This window comes from Mercenaria mercenaria, chromosome 3, assembly GCF_021730395.1.
Source record: "Mercenaria mercenaria strain notata chromosome 3, MADL_Memer_1, whole genome shotgun sequence".
NCBI lineage: Eukaryota > Metazoa > Mollusca > Bivalvia > Venerida > Veneridae > Mercenaria > Mercenaria mercenaria.
The window spans coordinates 67,719,631-67,740,030 of record NC_069363.1 but is presented as its reverse complement, the minus strand read 5'-3'; the positions used below and the strand labels follow the sequence as shown (position 1 = coordinate 67,740,030).

The 20,400-nt window shown below is 36.9% G+C and overlaps 1 protein-coding gene across 1 annotated transcript in view; it reads left to right on the top strand.

Moving 5' to 3' along the window:
* The window catches only part of LOC123524480 (ribonuclease H1-like), a 74,562-nt gene extending 54,483 nt beyond the window's left edge, over positions 1-20,079 (top strand). The window contains exons 7-9 of the mRNA XM_045302697.2: positions 227-311; positions 5,722-5,846; positions 11,732-20,079. Of these exons, the coding sequence (XP_045158632.1) occupies positions 227-311; positions 5,722-5,846; positions 11,732-11,821 (300 nt within the window). The 3' untranslated portion in view covers positions 11,822-20,079. The remainder of the gene's footprint in view (positions 1-226; positions 312-5,721; positions 5,847-11,731) is intronic.
* The last annotated feature ends 321 nt before the right edge of the window (positions 20,080-20,400 follow it).

Sequence of the window (20,400 nt, the reverse complement as noted above, 5' to 3'; positions counted from 1 at the left end):
TTATTTTCTGCAGGTAATGGTTATTCACCTTTAACCAATTATGTTAAAACTGATTATTAACTCCATCAATTAATGTCTTCTTGTATGGTAGGAATGCACATTTATGTATCATGTGATATGTTCTGCAGAAAACATTAAGATCAGTTAGAGAATGAAATCCTTATCACGAATACAGTTTAATTTGATCATGTGATTTTTACAGGTAAACAATACTTGTGTTTTATAGGCTGTAGTTAAAGCTGTACAACAAGCCAAAGAGAGTGGATTTAATGAGCTAACTGTGAAAACTGACAGCATGTTTCTAATTAACTGTAAGTGAAACATAAGTAACCTCAAACATTTTAATGATAAAATAATATAATCATTTTTCGCTCACCTGAGCAATGGGAGCATTGTGATCGCTGGATATCCGGCGTCTTTCTGTCTGTCGTCTTTGTCTGTCGTCTGTCAACATTTAGCTTGTGTATGTGATAGAGGCTGTATTTTTCAACTGATTTTCATGACATTTGGTCAGAATGATTACCTTGATGAAATCTAGACCAAGTTTGAAAATGGGTCATCTGGGGTCAAAAACTAGGTCACTAGGTCCAATCAAAGAAAAACCTTGTGTATGCGATACAGGCTGTATTTTTTTAATTGATCTTCATGAATTTTGTTCAGAATGAATACCTTGATGAATCTAGGCCAAGTTCGAAAATTGGTCATCTGGGGTCAAAAACTAGGTCACTAGATCAAATCAAAGAGAAACCTTGTGTATGCGATAGAGGCTGTATTTTTCAATTGATCTTCATGAAATTTGGTCAGAATGATTGCCTTGATGTAATCTAGGTCAAGTTCGAATATGGGTTATCTGGGTCATAAAGTAGGTCACTAGGTTAAATCAAAGGAAAACCTTGTGTATGCGATAGAAGCTAATTTTTTTTCAACTGATCTTCATGAAATTTTGGTCAGAGTGATTGCTTTGATAAAATCTAGGTCAAGTTCGAATATGGGTCATCTGGGGTCAAAAACTAGACCACTAGGTCAAATCACAGAAAGACCTTGTGTATGAGATAGAGGCTGTATTTTTCAACTGATCTTCATGAAATTTGTCAGAATGATTGCCTTGATGTAGTCTAGGCCAAGTTTGAAAATGGGTTGTCTGGGGTCAAAAACTAGGTCACTAGGTCAAATAGAAAAAACACTTGTTTATGCGATACAGACTGTATTTTTCAATTGATTTTTATGAATTTTGGTCAGAATGATTGCTTTGATAAAATCTAAGTCGAGGTTGAATATGGGTCATCTGGGGTCAAAAACTAGGTCACTAGGTCAAATCAAAGAAAAACCTTGTGTATGCAATAGGGGCTGCATTTTATTTTGAATCTTCATGAAATTTGATCAGAATGTTTGTCTTGATGAAGTCTAGGTTGAGTTTGAATATGGGTCATCTAGGATCAAAAAACTAGGTCATCAGGTCAAATTAAAGAACAACCTTGTGTATGCAGTAAGGGCTGCATTTTACACTGGATATTCATAAAATTTAGTCAGAATGATTGCCTTGATGAAATCTAGGTCAGGTTAGAATATGTCTTATCTGTGGTCAAAAACTAGGACACTAGGTCAAATAGAAGAAAAATCTTGTGTATGCAGTAGAGACTGTATTTTTCGATTGATTTTCTTGAAATTTGGTCAGAATGATAGCCTTGATGAAATTATGGTCAAGTTTGAATATGGGTCATAGTGGCTGCATTTTATACCAGATCTTCATGAAATTTGGTCAGAATGATTGCCTTGATCAAATCTAGGTCAAGTTCGAATGTAGGTCATCTTGGCTCAAAAACTAGGTCACTAGGTCAAATGGAAGAAAAATACTTGTTTACACATTTTTGGTCCAATCTTAATGAAAATTGGTTAGAAAATTTATTTCCATGAAATCACTAGGTCAAACATGTTTACACTGTTATGGTGTGTTTCTCACGTGAGCGTCCTAGGGCCATCTTGGCCCTCTTGTTTTATTTCAGTCTCTTCTATGTGCAATACAGTATTCAAACTCAGAAATCAGTACATAGGCATTACAACTACAGAATTACAAGAGACCTATTACATAATACAAGTTAAGGGGAAATGGGAAAGTTGTGTGGGGTTTTTATATAGGCAAAGAAGAAAAATTTTAACTAGCAGAGAGAATTTAAACTTTGCATGATCATAGAGCATCATATTAGAAACAAATTGGAAAAAAAACTGGGGGTCCCGGTGCTACTTTTTGAGTTATCTTCCCCTGAATGCTAGTTTTTTGCTCTTTTAGGTCATTTTCAAGGGCAGATAACACAAGGTAATGGTTAGTTACACTTTATTTGATTTCAGATTAGTGTTTGTTACTTTATTTCCTGCAACTGTACAAAATTTGCAGGAATTCTATGAGACAGATTTTATTCTATAGTCGCTTATGCAAACAAATAGAAGATTTCTTCCAGTTATGCCCCTTTTTCAAGAAAAATGCAGTATGTTTACTCATTGAAACACAGCAAAAATTCTGTTCGATAGAATGGTTTAAAACTTTGCATAATGACTGGAAATGGAATAACAAAAAATAATTTGAAGTCAAATAAGGTATCCGTATGCTAGATTTTGAGTTATTTGCCCTTGAAAATGACCTAAAAGAGCAAAAATCTCGCATTCAGGTGCAGATAACTCAGTAAGTAGCACCAGGACCCCAGTTTTTTTTTTGCATAAATTTTGTTTCTAATATGATGCTCTATGATCATGCAAAGTTTAAGAAAATTCTCTCCACTAGTTAAAATTTTCCTTCTTTGCCTATATAAAAAACCCACACAACTGTGGCATTTCCCCTTAAATATAGAATCCTAGTCATTACACAAATATATCGAACATAACTGAACAGAAGAAATATTTTGATAACATATAAAGTACATGTAAAAGTAATTATATTCATAACTCTATCATGACTTTGGGATCTTTAACTGACCAATCAGAGAGCTGCATTTTCAAGTATTTGCCAGTTTCCGCTTGGGTAAAACGAAGTATTTTTACAATGAACATATAAGTGACTTTAGAAATAAATATTACATTATTTCAGACATCAATTAATAATTTTGAGTGCACATGCCACAGATAATGCTACAACCTACAAAGTTTTAAAGTTTCATTGAAATATTATATGGATTTAATACTTTGACCTTAGTTTAAAGTTTGAAATTTTACACAGGGAGTCTAAGATAAAGTCTGAGTAAAATATAATCAATCCCCAAGTGAAATCAGAATCATTCCGCAATGTTTCGGACATGTTAAAATTATGAATATGTAAAACCTGTGAAAAAATTCTTTTAAGTACCAGTAGAAAATGAACAAGTAATTTTAAACATTTGGGTGTTATAAGAACATTACAAGGATAATCATATTATAAACGATATCAGTGGTATGTTAATGAGACATACATCAATAAATTGATGAATTACTCTTAATACTTAATTTGTTTCTTTTTGTGCCCCCAAAATTTTTGGGTTGAAGTGGGTAGGTAGAGGAGCACTATGAGTTGCCCTTATCCGTCCAGCCGAAATTGTGTTGTGCATATCTCAAAAAGTATTTGACTTAGAGTCAATAAACCTCACAGTATTGTCATTCAGCATGTAAAGTTGTGCACCTGGTGTTTTAATTTGGTTTTCACACAGCCAGACCAGTTATGGCCCTTGACTTAGTCAAATATATGTCTTAAAAAGGGCCTAAAAGTTTGTGTCACATGACTTTATCTCAAGAAGTATTTGACCTAGGATTATGAACATTATAGAAATGTTATTCAGCATATGAAGTTGTGCACCTTGGATTTTTTTTTTAGATTTCATTCAGTCAGACCAGAGTTACGGCCCTTGGCTTATTTAAAAACTATAGCATGTACCTTAAAATCTGTTTGACCTGGGGTCATGAGACATAATAGGAATAATATTCAGCATGTGTAGTTGTGCACCTTGAATTCTGTTTTGATTTCTAGCGATTAGGTCAGAGTAATCACCCTTGATTAAGTCAGAACTATGCATAAAGGGCATAAAAGTTTGTATCACATGTATCTCAAAAACTATTTGATTAAAGAGTCACAAGACATTAGAGGATTGTGAAATTGTGCAGCTGGTGTTCTGTTTGAAATTTCACTCAGCCAGACCAGAGTTATGGTCCTTGACTTAGTGAAAAATACTCATAAAGTGCTATATATATATATCTTAAAAATAGTTCACCTTGAGTCATGAAACCATGTACAGTGACAGGAAGATTGGGGCAAAAGTGTCCTATGGACACATCTAGTTCAACAAGAGCTGTCCGTAAGACAGCGCACTTCACAATTCGGCGATTTGACAGTAAAATGAATATATGTCTCAATAAGAAACCTCTACTTTAAAAGGAAGATACACCAAGGGGCATAATTCTGTCAAGAACACAAATTAGAGTTATTGGGATTGTTACCACACATGCAGATGATGATGATAAAGATATATTTTAAGTTTCAAGTCTTTATCTTATATTGTACTAAAGTTATATCCAGAAAGCGAAGATTGCCAAAAAATTTTTAAGTATGAAAGGGGCATAATTCTGTCAAAAATACAATAAGAGTTATGGGGATTGTAACCACTCATGCAGATGATTATAAAGAATATTTTTAATTTCAAGTCATTATCTTTTAAAGTACCAAAGATATGTCTTAGATCATAATAAATGAATCTGTCGAAAAAATTTAACATGAAAATAATTCCAAGTGTAACAACTTTGTGACCTTGACCTTCCATATAATGGGCCCAGCCCTTGCACATACTTCGTTTGTATGCTTTGTTTTTGTGAACTTACAGTAAGATATAAGCAATAGTAACAAACATATGACAGAAAAACAAAGGTTGCCGAAAAACTTTAACCTTAAAAATAACCTAAGTATAACACCTTGGTGAGCTTGACCTTGAGTATAATGGGCACAGCCCCTGCACATACTTTGTTTGAATGCTGACATTGTTTGTATGCTGGACAATGTTTATGTGAACTTACAGTAAGATATAAGCAATAGTAACAAACATATGACAGAAAAACAAAGGTTGCCGAAAAACTTTAACCTTAAAAATAACCTAAGTATAACACCTTGGTGACCTTGACCTTACGTATAATGGGCCCAGCCCCTGCATACTTTTTGTATTGGACATTTTATGTACTTAGTGATATAAGCATAGAAAAGTAGACAGAAAAAGGTTCCAAGTTAACCTTAAATAACCTAAGTTACACTTGTGACTGACCTTTGTATTGGCCAGCCTGCACATACTTTGTTGTATCTGGAATGTTATGTGAAGTTACAGTAAGATTAGCAATAGTAACAAAGATATGACAGAAAAAACAAAGGTTGCCGAAAAACTTTAACCAAGAAAGCTCACGCCAACACCGGGGCAAGTAGAATAGCCCCCCAATTCTCCAAATAATGGAGCTAAAAATGATTTCTACAGCATTCCTTTATTTTGAAGTTGAATATCTAGAAGGCTACAAAAAGGAATTCATTTTTTAAGTGCACAAAACTGAAGAATATACAAAAACTACTAACTCCCCTGCCTGATGGTAATCGTAATCCTGGCATTTTAGAAACTTACAAATATTGTCATTGACTGAAAGTCTGTAGATTCACTTTTGTCTGTTCCTTTTATTATTATTCTAGTTATTTGTAAGTTTCTGTAGGCATTGTATGAATGTATATTTTAGCAATGACAAAGTGGTTACATGGTTGGCAGAAGAAGGATTGGAAAACTGCTGCAGGAAATCCAGTTATTAATCGTGAAGATTTTGAATGTCTCCTTGAAGCAATGGATGGAGTTAAAATAAACTGGGTTTGTTTCTTGTTTTGAAAATATTTATGAATCACACTTTGGAGTCATATTGTTTGAGAATGTCTAAATTTTATATTGAACAAGGAAGAATGTCTGCAATGAAAGTGGTCATTTTTTTGCTGCAACAAGTTTCACACCAGTGAATTTAATTGCAGTTTAATGTGTATGATATCAGATCTTTTCATGTATTAAAGTTAATCCTAATACTGATTTTTAAATCAACCTGAACTTTATTCGGGATGAGCTGTTAGTATAGGTTGATGATCCTTCACCCATTGTCCATTGCTCATTTTCTCTCATTGGTTGTCCTGTGTCAACTTTTTAGCTCACCAGAGCACGAAGTGCTAAAGGTGAGCTTTTGTGATCGCCCTGTGTCGGTCGTCATCAACAGTTTGACTGTTAACACTGTAGAGGTCACAATTTTGGCCAAATCTTAATGAAACTTGGTCAGAATGTTACCCTCAATAAAATCTTGGACAAGTTCGATATTGGGTCATCTTGATGATTTTTAGGCCAAGTTCGAAACTGGGTCATGTGGGGTCAAAACTAGGTCACCCGGTCAAATCAAATGAAAAGCTTGTTAACACTCTAGGGGCCACATTTTTTATTCAATCTTCATAAAACTTGGTCAGAATGTTTGATATCATGAAGTCTTGTATGATTTCGACTCTGGGTCATGTAGGGTCAGAAACTAGGTCACTTGGTAAAATCAAAGGAAAAGCTTGTTAGTCCCTTACTGGTTGAAAACCAGTTTCGGCGACTATAGGAATGCGCTTTTCCGTCCGTCCGTCCCCAATTTCGTGTCCGGTCCATAACACTGTCATCCATGAAGGGATTTTAATATTACTTGGCACAAATGTTCCCCATGATGAGACGACATGCCAGGCGCAAAACCTGGACCCCTGACTTAAAGGTCAAGGTCACAATTTGAGGTCAAAGGTCAACAGGGATTTTTTCCTGTCCGGTCCATAACTCTGCCATCCATGAAGGAATTTTAATATTACTTGGCACAAATGTACCTCATAATAAGACGATGTGTCATGCTCAACTTTCAGACCCCTACCTCAAAGGTCAAGGTCACACTTGGCAGTCAAATGTTAACATGGCATGAACAGGATCTGTTTCTTGGCTGGTCCATAACTCTGTCATCCATTAAGGGATTTTAATATTACTTGGCACAGATGTTCCCCATGATGAGAATACATGTCATGTGCAAAACCCGGACCCCTAACTGAAAGGTCAAGGTCACAATTTGAGGTCAAAGGTCAACAGAGCTTTTTTCCTGTCCGGTCCATAACTATGTCATCCATGAAAGAAATTTTAATATTACTTGGCACAAATGTACCTCATATTAAGACGATGTGTCACGCACAACTTTCAGAACCCTAGCTGAAAGGTCAAGGTCACACTTGGCAGTCAAATGTTAACATGGCATGAACAGGGTCTGTTTCGTGTCCGGTCCATAACTCTGCCATCCATGAAGGTATTTTAATATTACTTGGCACATATGTTCCCCATGATGAGATGACATGGCGTGTGCAAAACCCTGACCCCTAGCTCAAAGGTCAAGGTCATAATTGGAGGTCAAAGGTCAATAGGGTTTTTTTCCTGTCCAGTCCAGAACTTTGACATCCATTAAGGTATTTTAATATTACTTGGCATAAATGTTCCCCATGGTGAAACTCCGTGTCATGCGCAACATCCAGAACCCTAGCTTAAAGGTCAAGGTCACACTTAGAGATCAAAGGTTAATGGGACATTTTTCCTGTCCGGTGTATAATTTTGTCATGCAAAACAGGATTTGAATATTACTTTGCACAAATGTTCACCACTGTGAGAGGGTGTGTCATGCACAAGAACCTAGTCCCTAGGTCAAAGGTCAAGGTCACACACAGATGCCAAAGGTCAGATACAAGAATGACTTTGTCTGGAACACTTCTTCTATATACATGGAGGGATTTTGATGTAACTTGGCATAAATGTTCACTATCATGAAACAGATTGTTGTGCACAAGAACCAGGTCCCTAGGTCTAAGGTCAAGGTCACACTTAGAGGTCAAATGCTAAATTCAAGAATGACTTTGTCCGGAGCATTTCTTCTTTATGTATGGAGGGATTTTGATGTAACTTGGCACAAATGTTCACCACCATGAGGCACTCCTGTTTTTTAGAGTTATTTCCCTTTGTTTTACTATAAATAGCTTATATTGTAACTTACTTATTACAGGCCGTAGGGAAAAATCGAGACCAGTTTTCTGTGGTACAACATGAATGTTACATCCAATTTTTAGGTGTATTTTGACCTATCTCTACCTGGTTAAGAGTTTTCTGTGGACTTATATGGATTTTTTTTTTTTTTTTTTTTTACTATAAATAATGTTACCTTATGATATCGGCCAAACATATGAAAACAAAAGGGTTTATATACAATTTTAATCCAAGTCCCTTTGTTTATAGCATCTGTATAAAATACATATTGTTATACATCATTGACAGATATCAGTTCATAGATCTGCGTAAGAATAGGTGCCTTCCGTACGGACTTTGATTCATGGCAATACTTCATTCGTTGTTTACTATTCTAGAGGCACTTTTTTGTCCCTCTTCCGAAACTTGTCAGAATGTTTCTCATGAAATCATGGGCAAGTTTTAATTGGGTCATGTGGGTCAAAAACTAGGTAATAGGTCAAATAAAGAAAATGATTGTTTACACCAAGAGGTCACATTTTTGCCCAATCTTAATGAAATTGGTCAGAATTTTTTCCCTGAAATTTCGGACAGGTTAAAATTCGTCCGGTTATAAAAACTAGGTTACAGGCCAAATCGAAGTAAAAAACACTTAGAGGCCACATTTTTGTTCAATCTTCATGAAACTTGGTCAGAATTTATGTCCTTGAAAATCTAGGATCGAGTTTGAAACTGGGTCATGTGGTGTCAAAAACTGGGTCATTCAGGTCAAACAATTGTATGGTGTGTTACCTGTTGAGGCTAGGGCCATCATGCCCTCATGTTTGCTAACATTTCTCTCATGAAACAGCTGGTCAAATTACATTGATGGATCTTTCCAACTTCGTCCGTAAGCTCCTTTAATTGTTCTTTCTCAGTTGTTTAGTAGTATTAACTTTAGCCTGCTAAATTCTAAAGAAACGGCATCATTGTTTGGGCAGTACCACACATTAATCAAAGGGGTTTCACTGAAAATTTATGACCTGATCAAAACTGGCAGACAAATCAGCTGCCAGTCGCTAAGGTCAGAATTGCCTCAGAGGCTAAAGGTAACAATTTTTCTCGGTCAACCACTGGTAGATTATCAAAAACTTCAAATGGATCTGAGAACACTTTAAGGGCCACAAAAGCTAAAATAGAACAGCCTTACAATTTCATAAACCTTTGATGGAACTTTTGGTCGTTTAGCATCCTTGGGTATGTTCGGTCACATTTGCAAGTTATGGCCCTTGAGTAGACAAATAATATGCATCAAAAGCGTTTGACCTAGATTATGAAACAACAGTAATATTTGGCATGTGAAGTTGGCACTTGGATTTTGTTATAGGCATCACTCAGCAAGACCAGTTAGACCTTGACAGTCAAAATACCATAAGGCATAAAGTTGTGTGCACATATCAAAAATATTTGACTAGGGTCATGAAACGTCATAGGGCATATTCAGCATGTGAATTGCACCCGAGGTTGTTCCAGATTTTCAGTAGACCAGTTATGCCCATTGTCAAAAATATGTATAAAGGCAAGTTTGTGTCATATGTATCCCAAAACTATTTGACTTAGACTCATAAAATTGGTTTTCTCTTTGGCATTTCGCTCAGACTTAGGCTCATAAATTGGTGTTCTCTTTGGGAATTGCTCACTAGACAAGTTATGTTCTCACTTTATGAAAATCCTAAGTGCTAAAAAGTTTGTTGCATATATCTGAAAAAATCTTCACTAGGTCATGAAACTAAGTACATAGACAGAGTGGGGGCACCTGTGTCCTATCCTTTCACAAAGCTTCAAAAGAAAATTCTTCAGACAATTTCTAATGGACCTCTTCAATGATGTTCTCCAAGTCAGACACATCCTCTAAGTCAAGGTGAGCGTCTTTAGGACCTTAAAGGCCTTTTTTTAGCTCACCTGTCACAAAGTGACAAGGTGAGCTTTTGTGATTTGGCGGTGTCGCGTCCGTCGTACGTCGTCCCTCGTCCCTGCTGGTCGTCCGTAAACTTTGCTTGTGACCACTCTAAGGTCTTTTTCATGGTTTTTCGAAACGTTGGTCAGAATGTTTCTTGATGATATCTAGGGTCAAGTTCGAAACTGGGTCACGTGCCGTCAAAATCTAGGTCATAGGTCTAAAAAAGAAAAACTTGTGACCTCCTAGAGGCCATATTTTTGCTAAGATCTTCATGAAAATTGGTTAGAATGTTACCTGAATTACAGGTCAATTCGAACGGTCCGTGGGTCAAAAACTAGGTCTAGGTCTAAAAAGTAAAAACCTTGACCTCTCTAGAGGCCACATTTTTCTCAATGATCTTCATGAAAATTGGTCAGAATGTTCATCTTGATGATATCTAGGTCAAGTTTGAAACTGGGTCACGTGGGGTTAAAAACTAGGTCAGTAGATCTAAAAATAGAAAAACCTTGTGACCTCTCTAGAGGCCATATTTTTCATGAGATCTTCATGAATATTGGTCAGAATGTTTATCTTGATGATATCTAGGTCAAGTTTGAAACTGGGTCACGTAGGGTCAAAAACTAGGTCATTAGGTCTAAAAATAGAAAAACCTTGTGACCTCTCTAGAGGCCATATTTCTCAATGGATCTTCATGAAAATTGGTGAGAATGTTCATCTTGATGATATCTAGGTCAAGTTCGAAACTGGGTCACATGGGGTTAAAAACTAGGTCAGTAGATCTAAAAATAGAAAAACCTTGTGACCTCTCTAGAGGCCATATTTCTCAATGGATCTTCATGAAAATTGGTCAGAATGTTCACCTTGATGATATCTAGGTCAAGTTCGAAACTGGGTCACGTGCAGTCAAAAACTAGGTCAGTAGGTCTAAAAATAGGAAAACCTTGTGACCTCTCTAGAGGCGATATTTTTCAATGGATCTTCATGAAAATTGGTCAGTATGTTTACCTTGATGATATCTAGGTCAAGTTCGAAACTGGGTCACGTGGGGTTAAAAACTAGGTCAGTAGATCTAAAAATAGAAAAACCTTGTGACCTCTCTAGAGGCCAAATTTTTCATGAGATCTTCATGAATATTGGTCAGAATATTCATCTTGATGATATCTAAGTCAAATTCGAAACTGGGTCACGTGGGGTCAAAAACTAGGTCAGTAGGTCTAAAAATAGAAAAAACCTTGTGACCTCTCTAGAGGCCATATTTCTCAATGGATCTTCATGAAAATTGGTGAGAATGTTCAACTTGATGATATCTAGGTCAGGTTCTTAACTGGGTCATGTGCATTCAAAAACTAGGTCAGTAGGTCGAAAAATAGAAAAACCTTGTGACCTCTCTAGAGGCCATATTTTTCACGAGATCTTCATGAAAATTGGTGAGAATGTTCACCTTGATGATATCTAGGTCAAGTTTAAAACTAGGTCATTAGGTCAAATAATAGAAAAACCTTGTGACCTCTCTAGAGGCCATATTTTTCAATGGATCTTCATGAAAATTGGTCAGAATTTTTTATCTTGATGATATCTAGGTCACATGTGCTCAAAAACTAGGTCACTATGTCAAATAATAGAAATAACGACATCATACTCAGTTGAACACTGGGTCATGTGGGGATAGGTGAGCGATTCAGGACCATCATGGTCCTCTTGTATATGTTTTCTTATCTGTTCAACAGATTTTTCAATGCATACCATTTGTTTTGTGCAGGTACATGTACGAGGTCACCGAGGGATTGCTGGCAATGAGCAGGCTGATCGTCTTGCTGTTCAAGGTGCTAGTAAACCTCTAATGTTCTGAGCCAGTCAGTACAACTTTTCAGACTTGTTCAGACTGAAGATCATGGAAACTAGTCAGCATATTGTATATGTAAATGTGTGGGTAATAATGGCAACATTTCATTGCAATAATGGTGCTGGGAGAAAAGTGACCATTGGTGCCTAGAGAAAGGTTACAGTAGTTTGTAGCATCAATGTTGACTGTGGAAGATAATGATGAGAGTGAGAATTCTGGATGCTTTATGACGGTCAGTAGCCGTCTTTTGAGTTCCATGCTGTGAATGGTATAATGTTCCTTTCAGCAGTCAGTGGCCATTTAAGGCATACTAAACTGTGTTACTTTTGTAGACAAGATACCCTGGGTGCAACGTTTATAGACTACATGTAATTATGTCTTGGAATAACATACAACATTTCTGGTTTGAGATGATCATATTGAGTGAGGTGGATTTCTGTACTGTGATATATTGTATGATATTCATAATTGTTTAATTTTAGCTTACATTTCAGTCACTGTTAAAAATGTCTGCAATAATAATTTGCGGGTCGAGCGCAAAACTGCTGTAACTCCTTTATTTAATAGGAGTTACAGCAGTATCGCTCAACCCTTGAAATTTAATTATTATTTACATGATTGTAGTAGGATGAATACTATGAAGCTGACTATTAAAACATTTTGTCACAAGTTTGACGTCGTGGGAGTGTAATAAAACCATTGCATAAAAATGATAATATACTAGTGTAATAAACCTTTGACGTCAACATCTTTTAATGTATGATAGGAGACGTTGTTCAAATTGACGTGTTTATAATAGTTAAAGAAAGTAGAATATTTGATGTTTCGATAAGGAAAAGCTAACATGTGATAAAAAGAATATTACATTTGTGACTTTCCACATTGAATTTATTGTACCCCCCGACAACAAAGTTGTAAGGGAGGGTATATTGGTTTCAGGTTGTCCGTCCATCCGTCTGTCTGTCCGTCCGTAGACACAATCTTGTGCGCACCAACTCCCCTCATCCCCTTGACACAATTTAATGAAACTTCACAAAAATGATCATTAACAACAATAGTTGTGCATGATGCATGTAAGGTTCTTTCAGAAATATTTTTTTCAGAGTTACGGGACTTTGTTTTTTGTTACTACAGTCGAACTTCGATGGCTCGAACTCGAGGGTCCCCTGGAAATTAGTTCGAGTTTTCCGTTGTTCCAGCCATCTAAATGGCGGCCATATTGAATCTGGGAATTCGAGGGCATTTAAGCGTAACTCTCTTTGATCGACCCTGACTTTTCTTATACAGCCAGAGAACGTGTTTTTTTGGAACATCAAACATTTTAGCAATTTCTGTTTTTGATTTCAGACCTTTTTCACATTCGATGATGGCGTTATATTTTATTTCTATAGTTTTATTTTATCAAATTTTCGTTTTGTTCCTTGCTTTCCAGTAGCCGACTTAGCTATTCTTCCGTTTCCGCATCCTTTACTAAGTTGTTCAGCCATGCTTAAGCAGTATAAAAATTGACATCGGACCTCCCGTTTCTATGCAGAAAAAATAATGACAAACATTGCTCAATTATTTTAAATAAATTTATGCGTAATAGTCAAAACCTATTAAAGCATTGCAGTGAATGAAAGTCACTTTGTTTTATTTGTTTGTCATATACCAACGCTAATTACATAACCGTGTGAAAATTACGCAAGCGCCGGTGAAAGGGGAAGGCTTGGCAAATGGGTTTGGCAAATGTCAGGCAGAAGTGTGAAAAACTTGGTAAACACAAGTCCTTCCGGCGACAAATTTTCTGTTTCGACTGAATAGGTGTAATTATCACTGTAATTGAGCCGAGGGGACGGCCAAATGAGTTCGAGAGCTCGAATTTTCGAAGTTCGAGCGATCCGAGGTAGAACTATATAGAATAAAGAAGGAATAAATTCGGGACCAGGCGAAGAGTTTGAGCGATCCCGGGTGTTCGAAAGATCCGAGTTCGAGCCATTGAAGTTCAACTGTATACTATATACATAGACACAATCTTGTGTGCACCAACTCTGCATCTGCTTGACATAATTTAATGAAACTTCACACAAGTGATCAGTAACAACAGTAATTGTGCATGGTGCATGTCAAAAATTTGCATAGTTACAGGACTTTGATTTTTTTAACTATACTATATACATACAGTCTACATATGGAATCTTGTGCGCACATAATCTTCTCAACCCATGCACACAATTTAATGAAACTTAACACAAGTGATCAGTAGTAACCCTAGTTGTGCATGGTGCATGTTAGGTTCTTTCAGAAAAAAAATTCTGCACAGTTATGGGACATTGTTTTTTGTTAGTATACTATATACATACAGTCTGCATATGCAATATTGTGCGCGCCTAATCTCCTGAACCCTTGCACACAATTTCTTGAAACTTCACACAAGTAATCAGTACCAACCCTACTTGTGCATGGTGAATGTTAAGTTCTTTTAGATAAATATTCTGCAGAGTTATGGCACTTTGTTTTTGTTACTATACTATATACATAGAGTCTTTATACATACAGTCCACATAATTATGCAGTCTTATGTGCATCAAATTGCAATGTACGGTGTCAGTGTGTGTGGGTGGGGGGTGGGGGGGGGGGGTACATTCATCATCACCTTCAGTGATAGCTCTAGTTAAACTTGTTTAATAAAATTGATAAAAAGCTCGGCAGAGCATCGCATTTTTATATTTTATTCAACTTGTTTATTAAATTCAATATGAAAAGACACTCATGTAATATCCTCTATGTATAGATGGAGGAACATAAACAAGCAAAATGGTTCAGTTTGTTATTTTCAAAGTAAGAGTTAGTATTTTATTGTAATAGTATGAAACTGACTATAAAACATTTTGGAGGTGTAGGAGTCATTTCTTAAAACAAAAACAAGCAAAAAGGCTGTCCGTCATAATTCGTGTCCGGAGCATACCTTTATAACCATTAAAGGTATTGACTTTAAATTTGGTATATGGGTAGCTTGGAATTAGACGATCCTTGAACCGGCTCTGTAGGTCAAAGGTCAAGGTCACAAATTGAGCTAAAAGGTCAAAATTGTCCATATTTTTTGTCTGGAACATAACTAAATAACCATGCAAGGTACTGACCTAAAACTTAATATGTAGGTAGGTGGCAGTTAGACAATGTGTAGAGCACATGAACCGGATAATATGTTGGTCAAAGGTCAAGGCCACAAATTAAGCGAAAAGATCAAAATTGTCCATTTTATTTTGTGTCTAGAGCATAAATTATTGCCCATTCAAAGTGTTGATTTCAAACTTTGGATGGAGGTGAATGGTGATGAGGCGATGTGCATAGTGCATTAACTAGGCTGTAAGGTCAGTGGTCAAGGTCAAAGCAAGGTAAATTCTGCCCATCATATTTCATGTCCAGAGCATAACTATTAAGGGTATTGACTTGAAAATTGGAATACAGTTAGGTGCTGCATTTTTTTCTTGTACTTTCTTGTCCTTTAGTACCCTGTTATCACCACCGCCCACAAACACCCTGACTGTCCGTCCGTCCGTGTTTGCATCCGGTAAATTCTTGTCCGGACTGTAACTCTTCCATTCATAAAGGAATTTTGAAATAAATTGGCATAAATGTTCCCCATAATGAGACAACAAATCATGCGCAAGACCCAGATCCCTAGCTCCAAGGTCAAGGTCACACTTAGACGTCAAAGGTTAACATGGTGTTTCGTGTCCGGTTCATAACTCTGCTATCCATGAAGGGATTTTGAAACAACTTGGCATAAATGTTTACCATAATGAGACGACATGTCATGAGCAAGACCCAGACCCCTTGCTCCAAGGTCAAGGTCACACTTAGAAGTTAAAGGTTAACTGGGTATGTTTCGTGTCTGGTCCATAACTCTGCAATTCATTAAAGGATTTTGAAATTACATGGAATAAATGTTCCTCATGATCAGACGAGGTGTCCTGAGCTAGACCCAGACCCCTAGCTTCAAGGTCAAGGTCACACTTAGAGGTCAAAGGTTAACATGGTCTGTTTCTTGTCCGGTCCATAACTCTACCATCGATGAAGGGATTTTGAAATTACTTGGCATAAATGTTCCCTATAATAAGATGAGGTGTCATTCACAAGACCAAGACCCCTAGCTCCAAGGTCAAGGTCACACTTAGAAGCCAAAGGTGTTTCTTGTCTGGTCCATAACTCTGCCATTTATCAAGGGATTTGAAAATAATTTGACACAAATGTTAACCATATTGAGAAGATGTGTCACGCTTATGACCCAGGCCTCTTAGGTCAAGGTCAAGGTCACAAAATGATATGTGATTTTTTTGCGCATACAACTGTGGCATTCTTGGGCCTGCTTCAGGGGCATTTGTCACCAATAGTGACAGCTCTTGTTAAATTTAAAATTTAATATCATATTATAATATGATGAGAATAAGTTTGAGAAGCTAAGTACTTTCTAAATAAATGAATAAGAGACTAGAGACTGTTTTTAGTAAAAGCACATGTTTCCCAATACCACTTTATTAGTCCCCTACTGGTTGAAAACCAGTTTCGGGGACTATAGGAATGCGCTTTTCCGTCATTCCATCCGTCTGTCCGTCCGTCCGCAATTTCGTGTACGGTCCATAACTCTGTCATCCATGAAGGGATTTTAATATTACTTGTTACAAATGTTCCCCACGATGAGACGACATGTTGTTCGCAAAACCCGGACCCCTGGCTCAAAGGTCAAGGTCACAATTGGAGGTCAAAGGTCAACAGGGCTTTTTTCCTGTCCGGTCCACAACTCTCCCATCCTTGAAGGGATTTTAGTATTACTTGGCACAAGTGTTCCCCATGATGAGTTGACGTGTCGTGCGCAAATCCCTGACCCCTAGCTCAAAGGTCAAGGTCACAGTTGGAGGTCAAAGGTCAACAGGGCTTTTTTCCTGTCCGGTCCATAACTCTCCCATCCATGAAGGGATTTTAATATTACTTGGCACAAATGTTCCCCAGGAGGAGACAACTTGTCATGCGCAAAAGCTGGACCCCAAGCTTAAAAGGTCAAGGTCACAATTGGAGGTCAAAGATCAACAAGGCTTTTTTCCTGTCCGGTCCATAACTCTCCCATCCATGAAGGGATTTTAATATTACTTGGCACAAATGTACCGCATAATAAGACGATGTGTCATGCACAACTTTCAGACCCCTAGCTCAAAGGTCAAAGTCACACTTGGCAGTCAAATGTTAACATAGCATGAACAGGGTCTGTTTCGTGTCCAGTCCATAACTCTGACATTCATTAAGGGATTTTAATATCACCTAGCACAAGTGTTTCCCATGATGAGACGACGTGTCATGAGCAAATCCCGTACCCCTAGCTCAAAGGTCAAAGTCAAAATTAGGGGTCAAAGGTCAACAGAGTTTTTTTCCTGTCCCGTCCATAACTCTGCCATCTATGAAGGGATTTTAATATTACTTGGCACAAATGTTCCCCATGACGAGACAACATGTCATGCGCAAAGCCCAGACCCTTAGCTCAAAGGTCAAGGTCACAATTGGAGGTCAAAGGTCAATAAGGTTTTTTTCCTGTCCGATCAAGAACTCTGTCATCCATCAGGGATTTTAATATTACTTGGCATAAATGTTCCCCATGATGAGACGATGTGTCGTGCGCAACACCTAGTACCCTAGCTTAAAGGTCAAGGTCACACTTTGAGATCAAAGGTCAAGAGGATTTTTTCCCTGTCCGGTCTATAACTTTGTCATGAAAAGCAGGATTTAGATATCTGTTGGCACAAATATTCCCCTGGATGAGACAACATGTCATGCGCAAGAACCAGTCCCTAGGTCTAAGGTCAAGGTCATATTTAGAGGTCAAAGGTCAGATTCAAGAATGACTTTGTATGGAACATTTCTTCTTCATGCATGGATGGATTTTGATGTAACTTGGACCAAATGTTCACCACTATGAGGCACCCTTGTTTTTAGAATTACATCCCTTTGTTTTACTATAAATAGATTTTATTGTAACTTTTTTATTACTGGCGGTAGAAAAAAATCGAGACCACTTTTCTGTGGTACAGCATGCATGTTGCATCCAATTTTTAGGTGTATTTTGACCTATCTCTACCTGGTAAAGAGTTTCTTGTGGACTTAAATTATACAGATTTTTTTTTTTTTTTTTTTTTTTTTTTTTTTTTTTTTTTTTTTAAGATTAATTTCCCTTTGTTCTTACTATAAATAACTTATATGATAACATTTTTATAATCATCCAAAAAAAAATCAATATGAAAACAACTGTAGGTTTTTATATATGCACATTTTAATCCAAGTGTGTTGTTATAACATATTGTATATATAGTACAATATACAATATATCATTGACAGATATCAGTTCATTATGTTACACTGCAGTAGAGAAAATTAGATGCCTTCCAGTAGGGGACTTTGTATTGCATGGCAATACTTCATTCACTTGTTTTAACAGAAAAGTGATTTGATATGACTTTTTTTTGCAATATCAATCCATATCATGTTGTTGTCTAGCTATTCTACTCACCCTGGCATCGGCGTCACACCTTGGTTAAAGTTTTGCATGCAAGTACATATGGCAAGTACATATGGTTATCATTTAAAGGCATATAGCTTTGAAACTTATTTATTCTTTTCTAGGTCAATTACCAACCTCACTAGGTCAAGTCCCATAACTCTGACAGAAACTTTAACCAGGATTTCCTAAGTCCAAAAGGGGTCATATACATCTACATATATCTCCAAAACTAATGCAGATATTGAATTGAAACTTCATATTTGCCTTCAGGGTTATAAAACTAGGTGATAGCATTAAATTCCATAATTCTGCATATCAAAGGCAATAAAATGCCTTTAGTGTGTACTAGCTTGACAGAATCTGTATTGGCACAAGGGCAAAGCCTATGTGTGTATTAGTTTGACAGAATCTGTATTGACACAAGGGCAAAGCCTATGTGTGTACTAGCTTGACAGAATCTGTATTGGCACAAGGGCAAAGCCTATGTGTGTACTAGCTTGACAGAATCTGTATTGGCACAAGGGCAAAGCCTATGTGTGTACTAGTTTGACAGAATCTGTATTGGCACAAGGGCAAAGCCTATGATTGTGCTAAGGTAGTTTTAGTCATTGCCATCTATATGGAGTTATTATACATGTATATGTAAACTTAACTTCCAGTTACTGTGAAATCATTTAAATACACGGCCATAAAATTTTGTTGTTTTGGCAAAAAACGGTTGTTTCATGGGATATGAATTGGTGTAATAACTTGCATTTAACTACACATGTATATTATATTATATTTATTGAAATGTTAGTGAATGCTGAAAGAACCTTATAGCGACTGTATGAGAGGCTGGTATGTGTGAAAATTGGAGGAAAATGAAGATGCACCTGTTTGTAATTATTACAATGTTTCTGCATTTATTATGCCCCCTTTGAAGACGTAGGGTATATTGCTTTGCACCTGTCAGTTGGTTGGTCCATCAGTCGGTAGAGCAAACAGTTTCTGCCCAATACCTTGAGGACCACTTGACCCAGAACCATCAAACTTGTTAGCATGATCAGGCTTATAAAGGAGATGACCGCTACAGTTTTTAGGGTCAGTATGTCAAAGATAGAAGACCCCTGTTGTTTTTAGGGTCAGTTAGTCAAAGGTCAAGGTCAGAGGGTCCTAAACCTTGAAAACCGTTCCACTCAATAACTTGAGAACAACTTGACTCAGTTTCTTCAAACTTTATAGCATGATTGAGCTTATGAAATTGATGACCCCTATTGTTTTGGGGTATAGTAGGTCAAAGGTCAAGATGAAAGTGATCATAGAACTGAAATAGGACAACCCATCATGGGGGGGACATACGTGTTTTACAAACAGCTCGTTTGTTTTTTGAAATGGTGAACTTAGATGTGTATAGCCTGTGATAAAACAATATTACCTTTATTATTGAAACACATTGTCTATGCTAAGAATGTGTCGTAGAGGTGAAGCAGTAGTGCTGTAGAATCCATACATAAAGGTGCCATGTTTGAGTTCTCTATGGAGGTGAATTTTCCTTGCTGTCCATTTTACTAGATATGAATGCTAGTAAAAAATCATGGCAGCATGTTATCATGTAAAATGTACCTATATGAGAAGTAATAGTATATTTGTATCAACTTTCATCTTGTTCAAGTCAAGTGATTTTTGTCAGCATTATTCTGGTAAAAATGTTACAATATGTAAAAAGGTTTAAAAATAAAAACTGTAAATTGTTTATCAGTTGATCATTTTTAATCTCCTTGTTAAGTGTTTCAAGTGTACTTGCCAAACATTCCCCACCTCCCCTCCCCTCCCTACCCCTCTACCTCAACAACCTGATAGAGCAAAATCCTTGGTACAGTCAACCTTTCCTCAGGATCGGAGTCTGTCAGAAAAGTTCTTCATGTAAGCATGTTTCTTAACAACTACAAGGCCAAATGCTTCCCCATCATTAGTTGGCCTCTCAGGACGTTACATAACTCTTTTTTGGCAGAAGTGGAGGGGGAGGTGGCACTTGTCGGCTATTCCTATATGTGTCATGCATATCTGAAAAAGT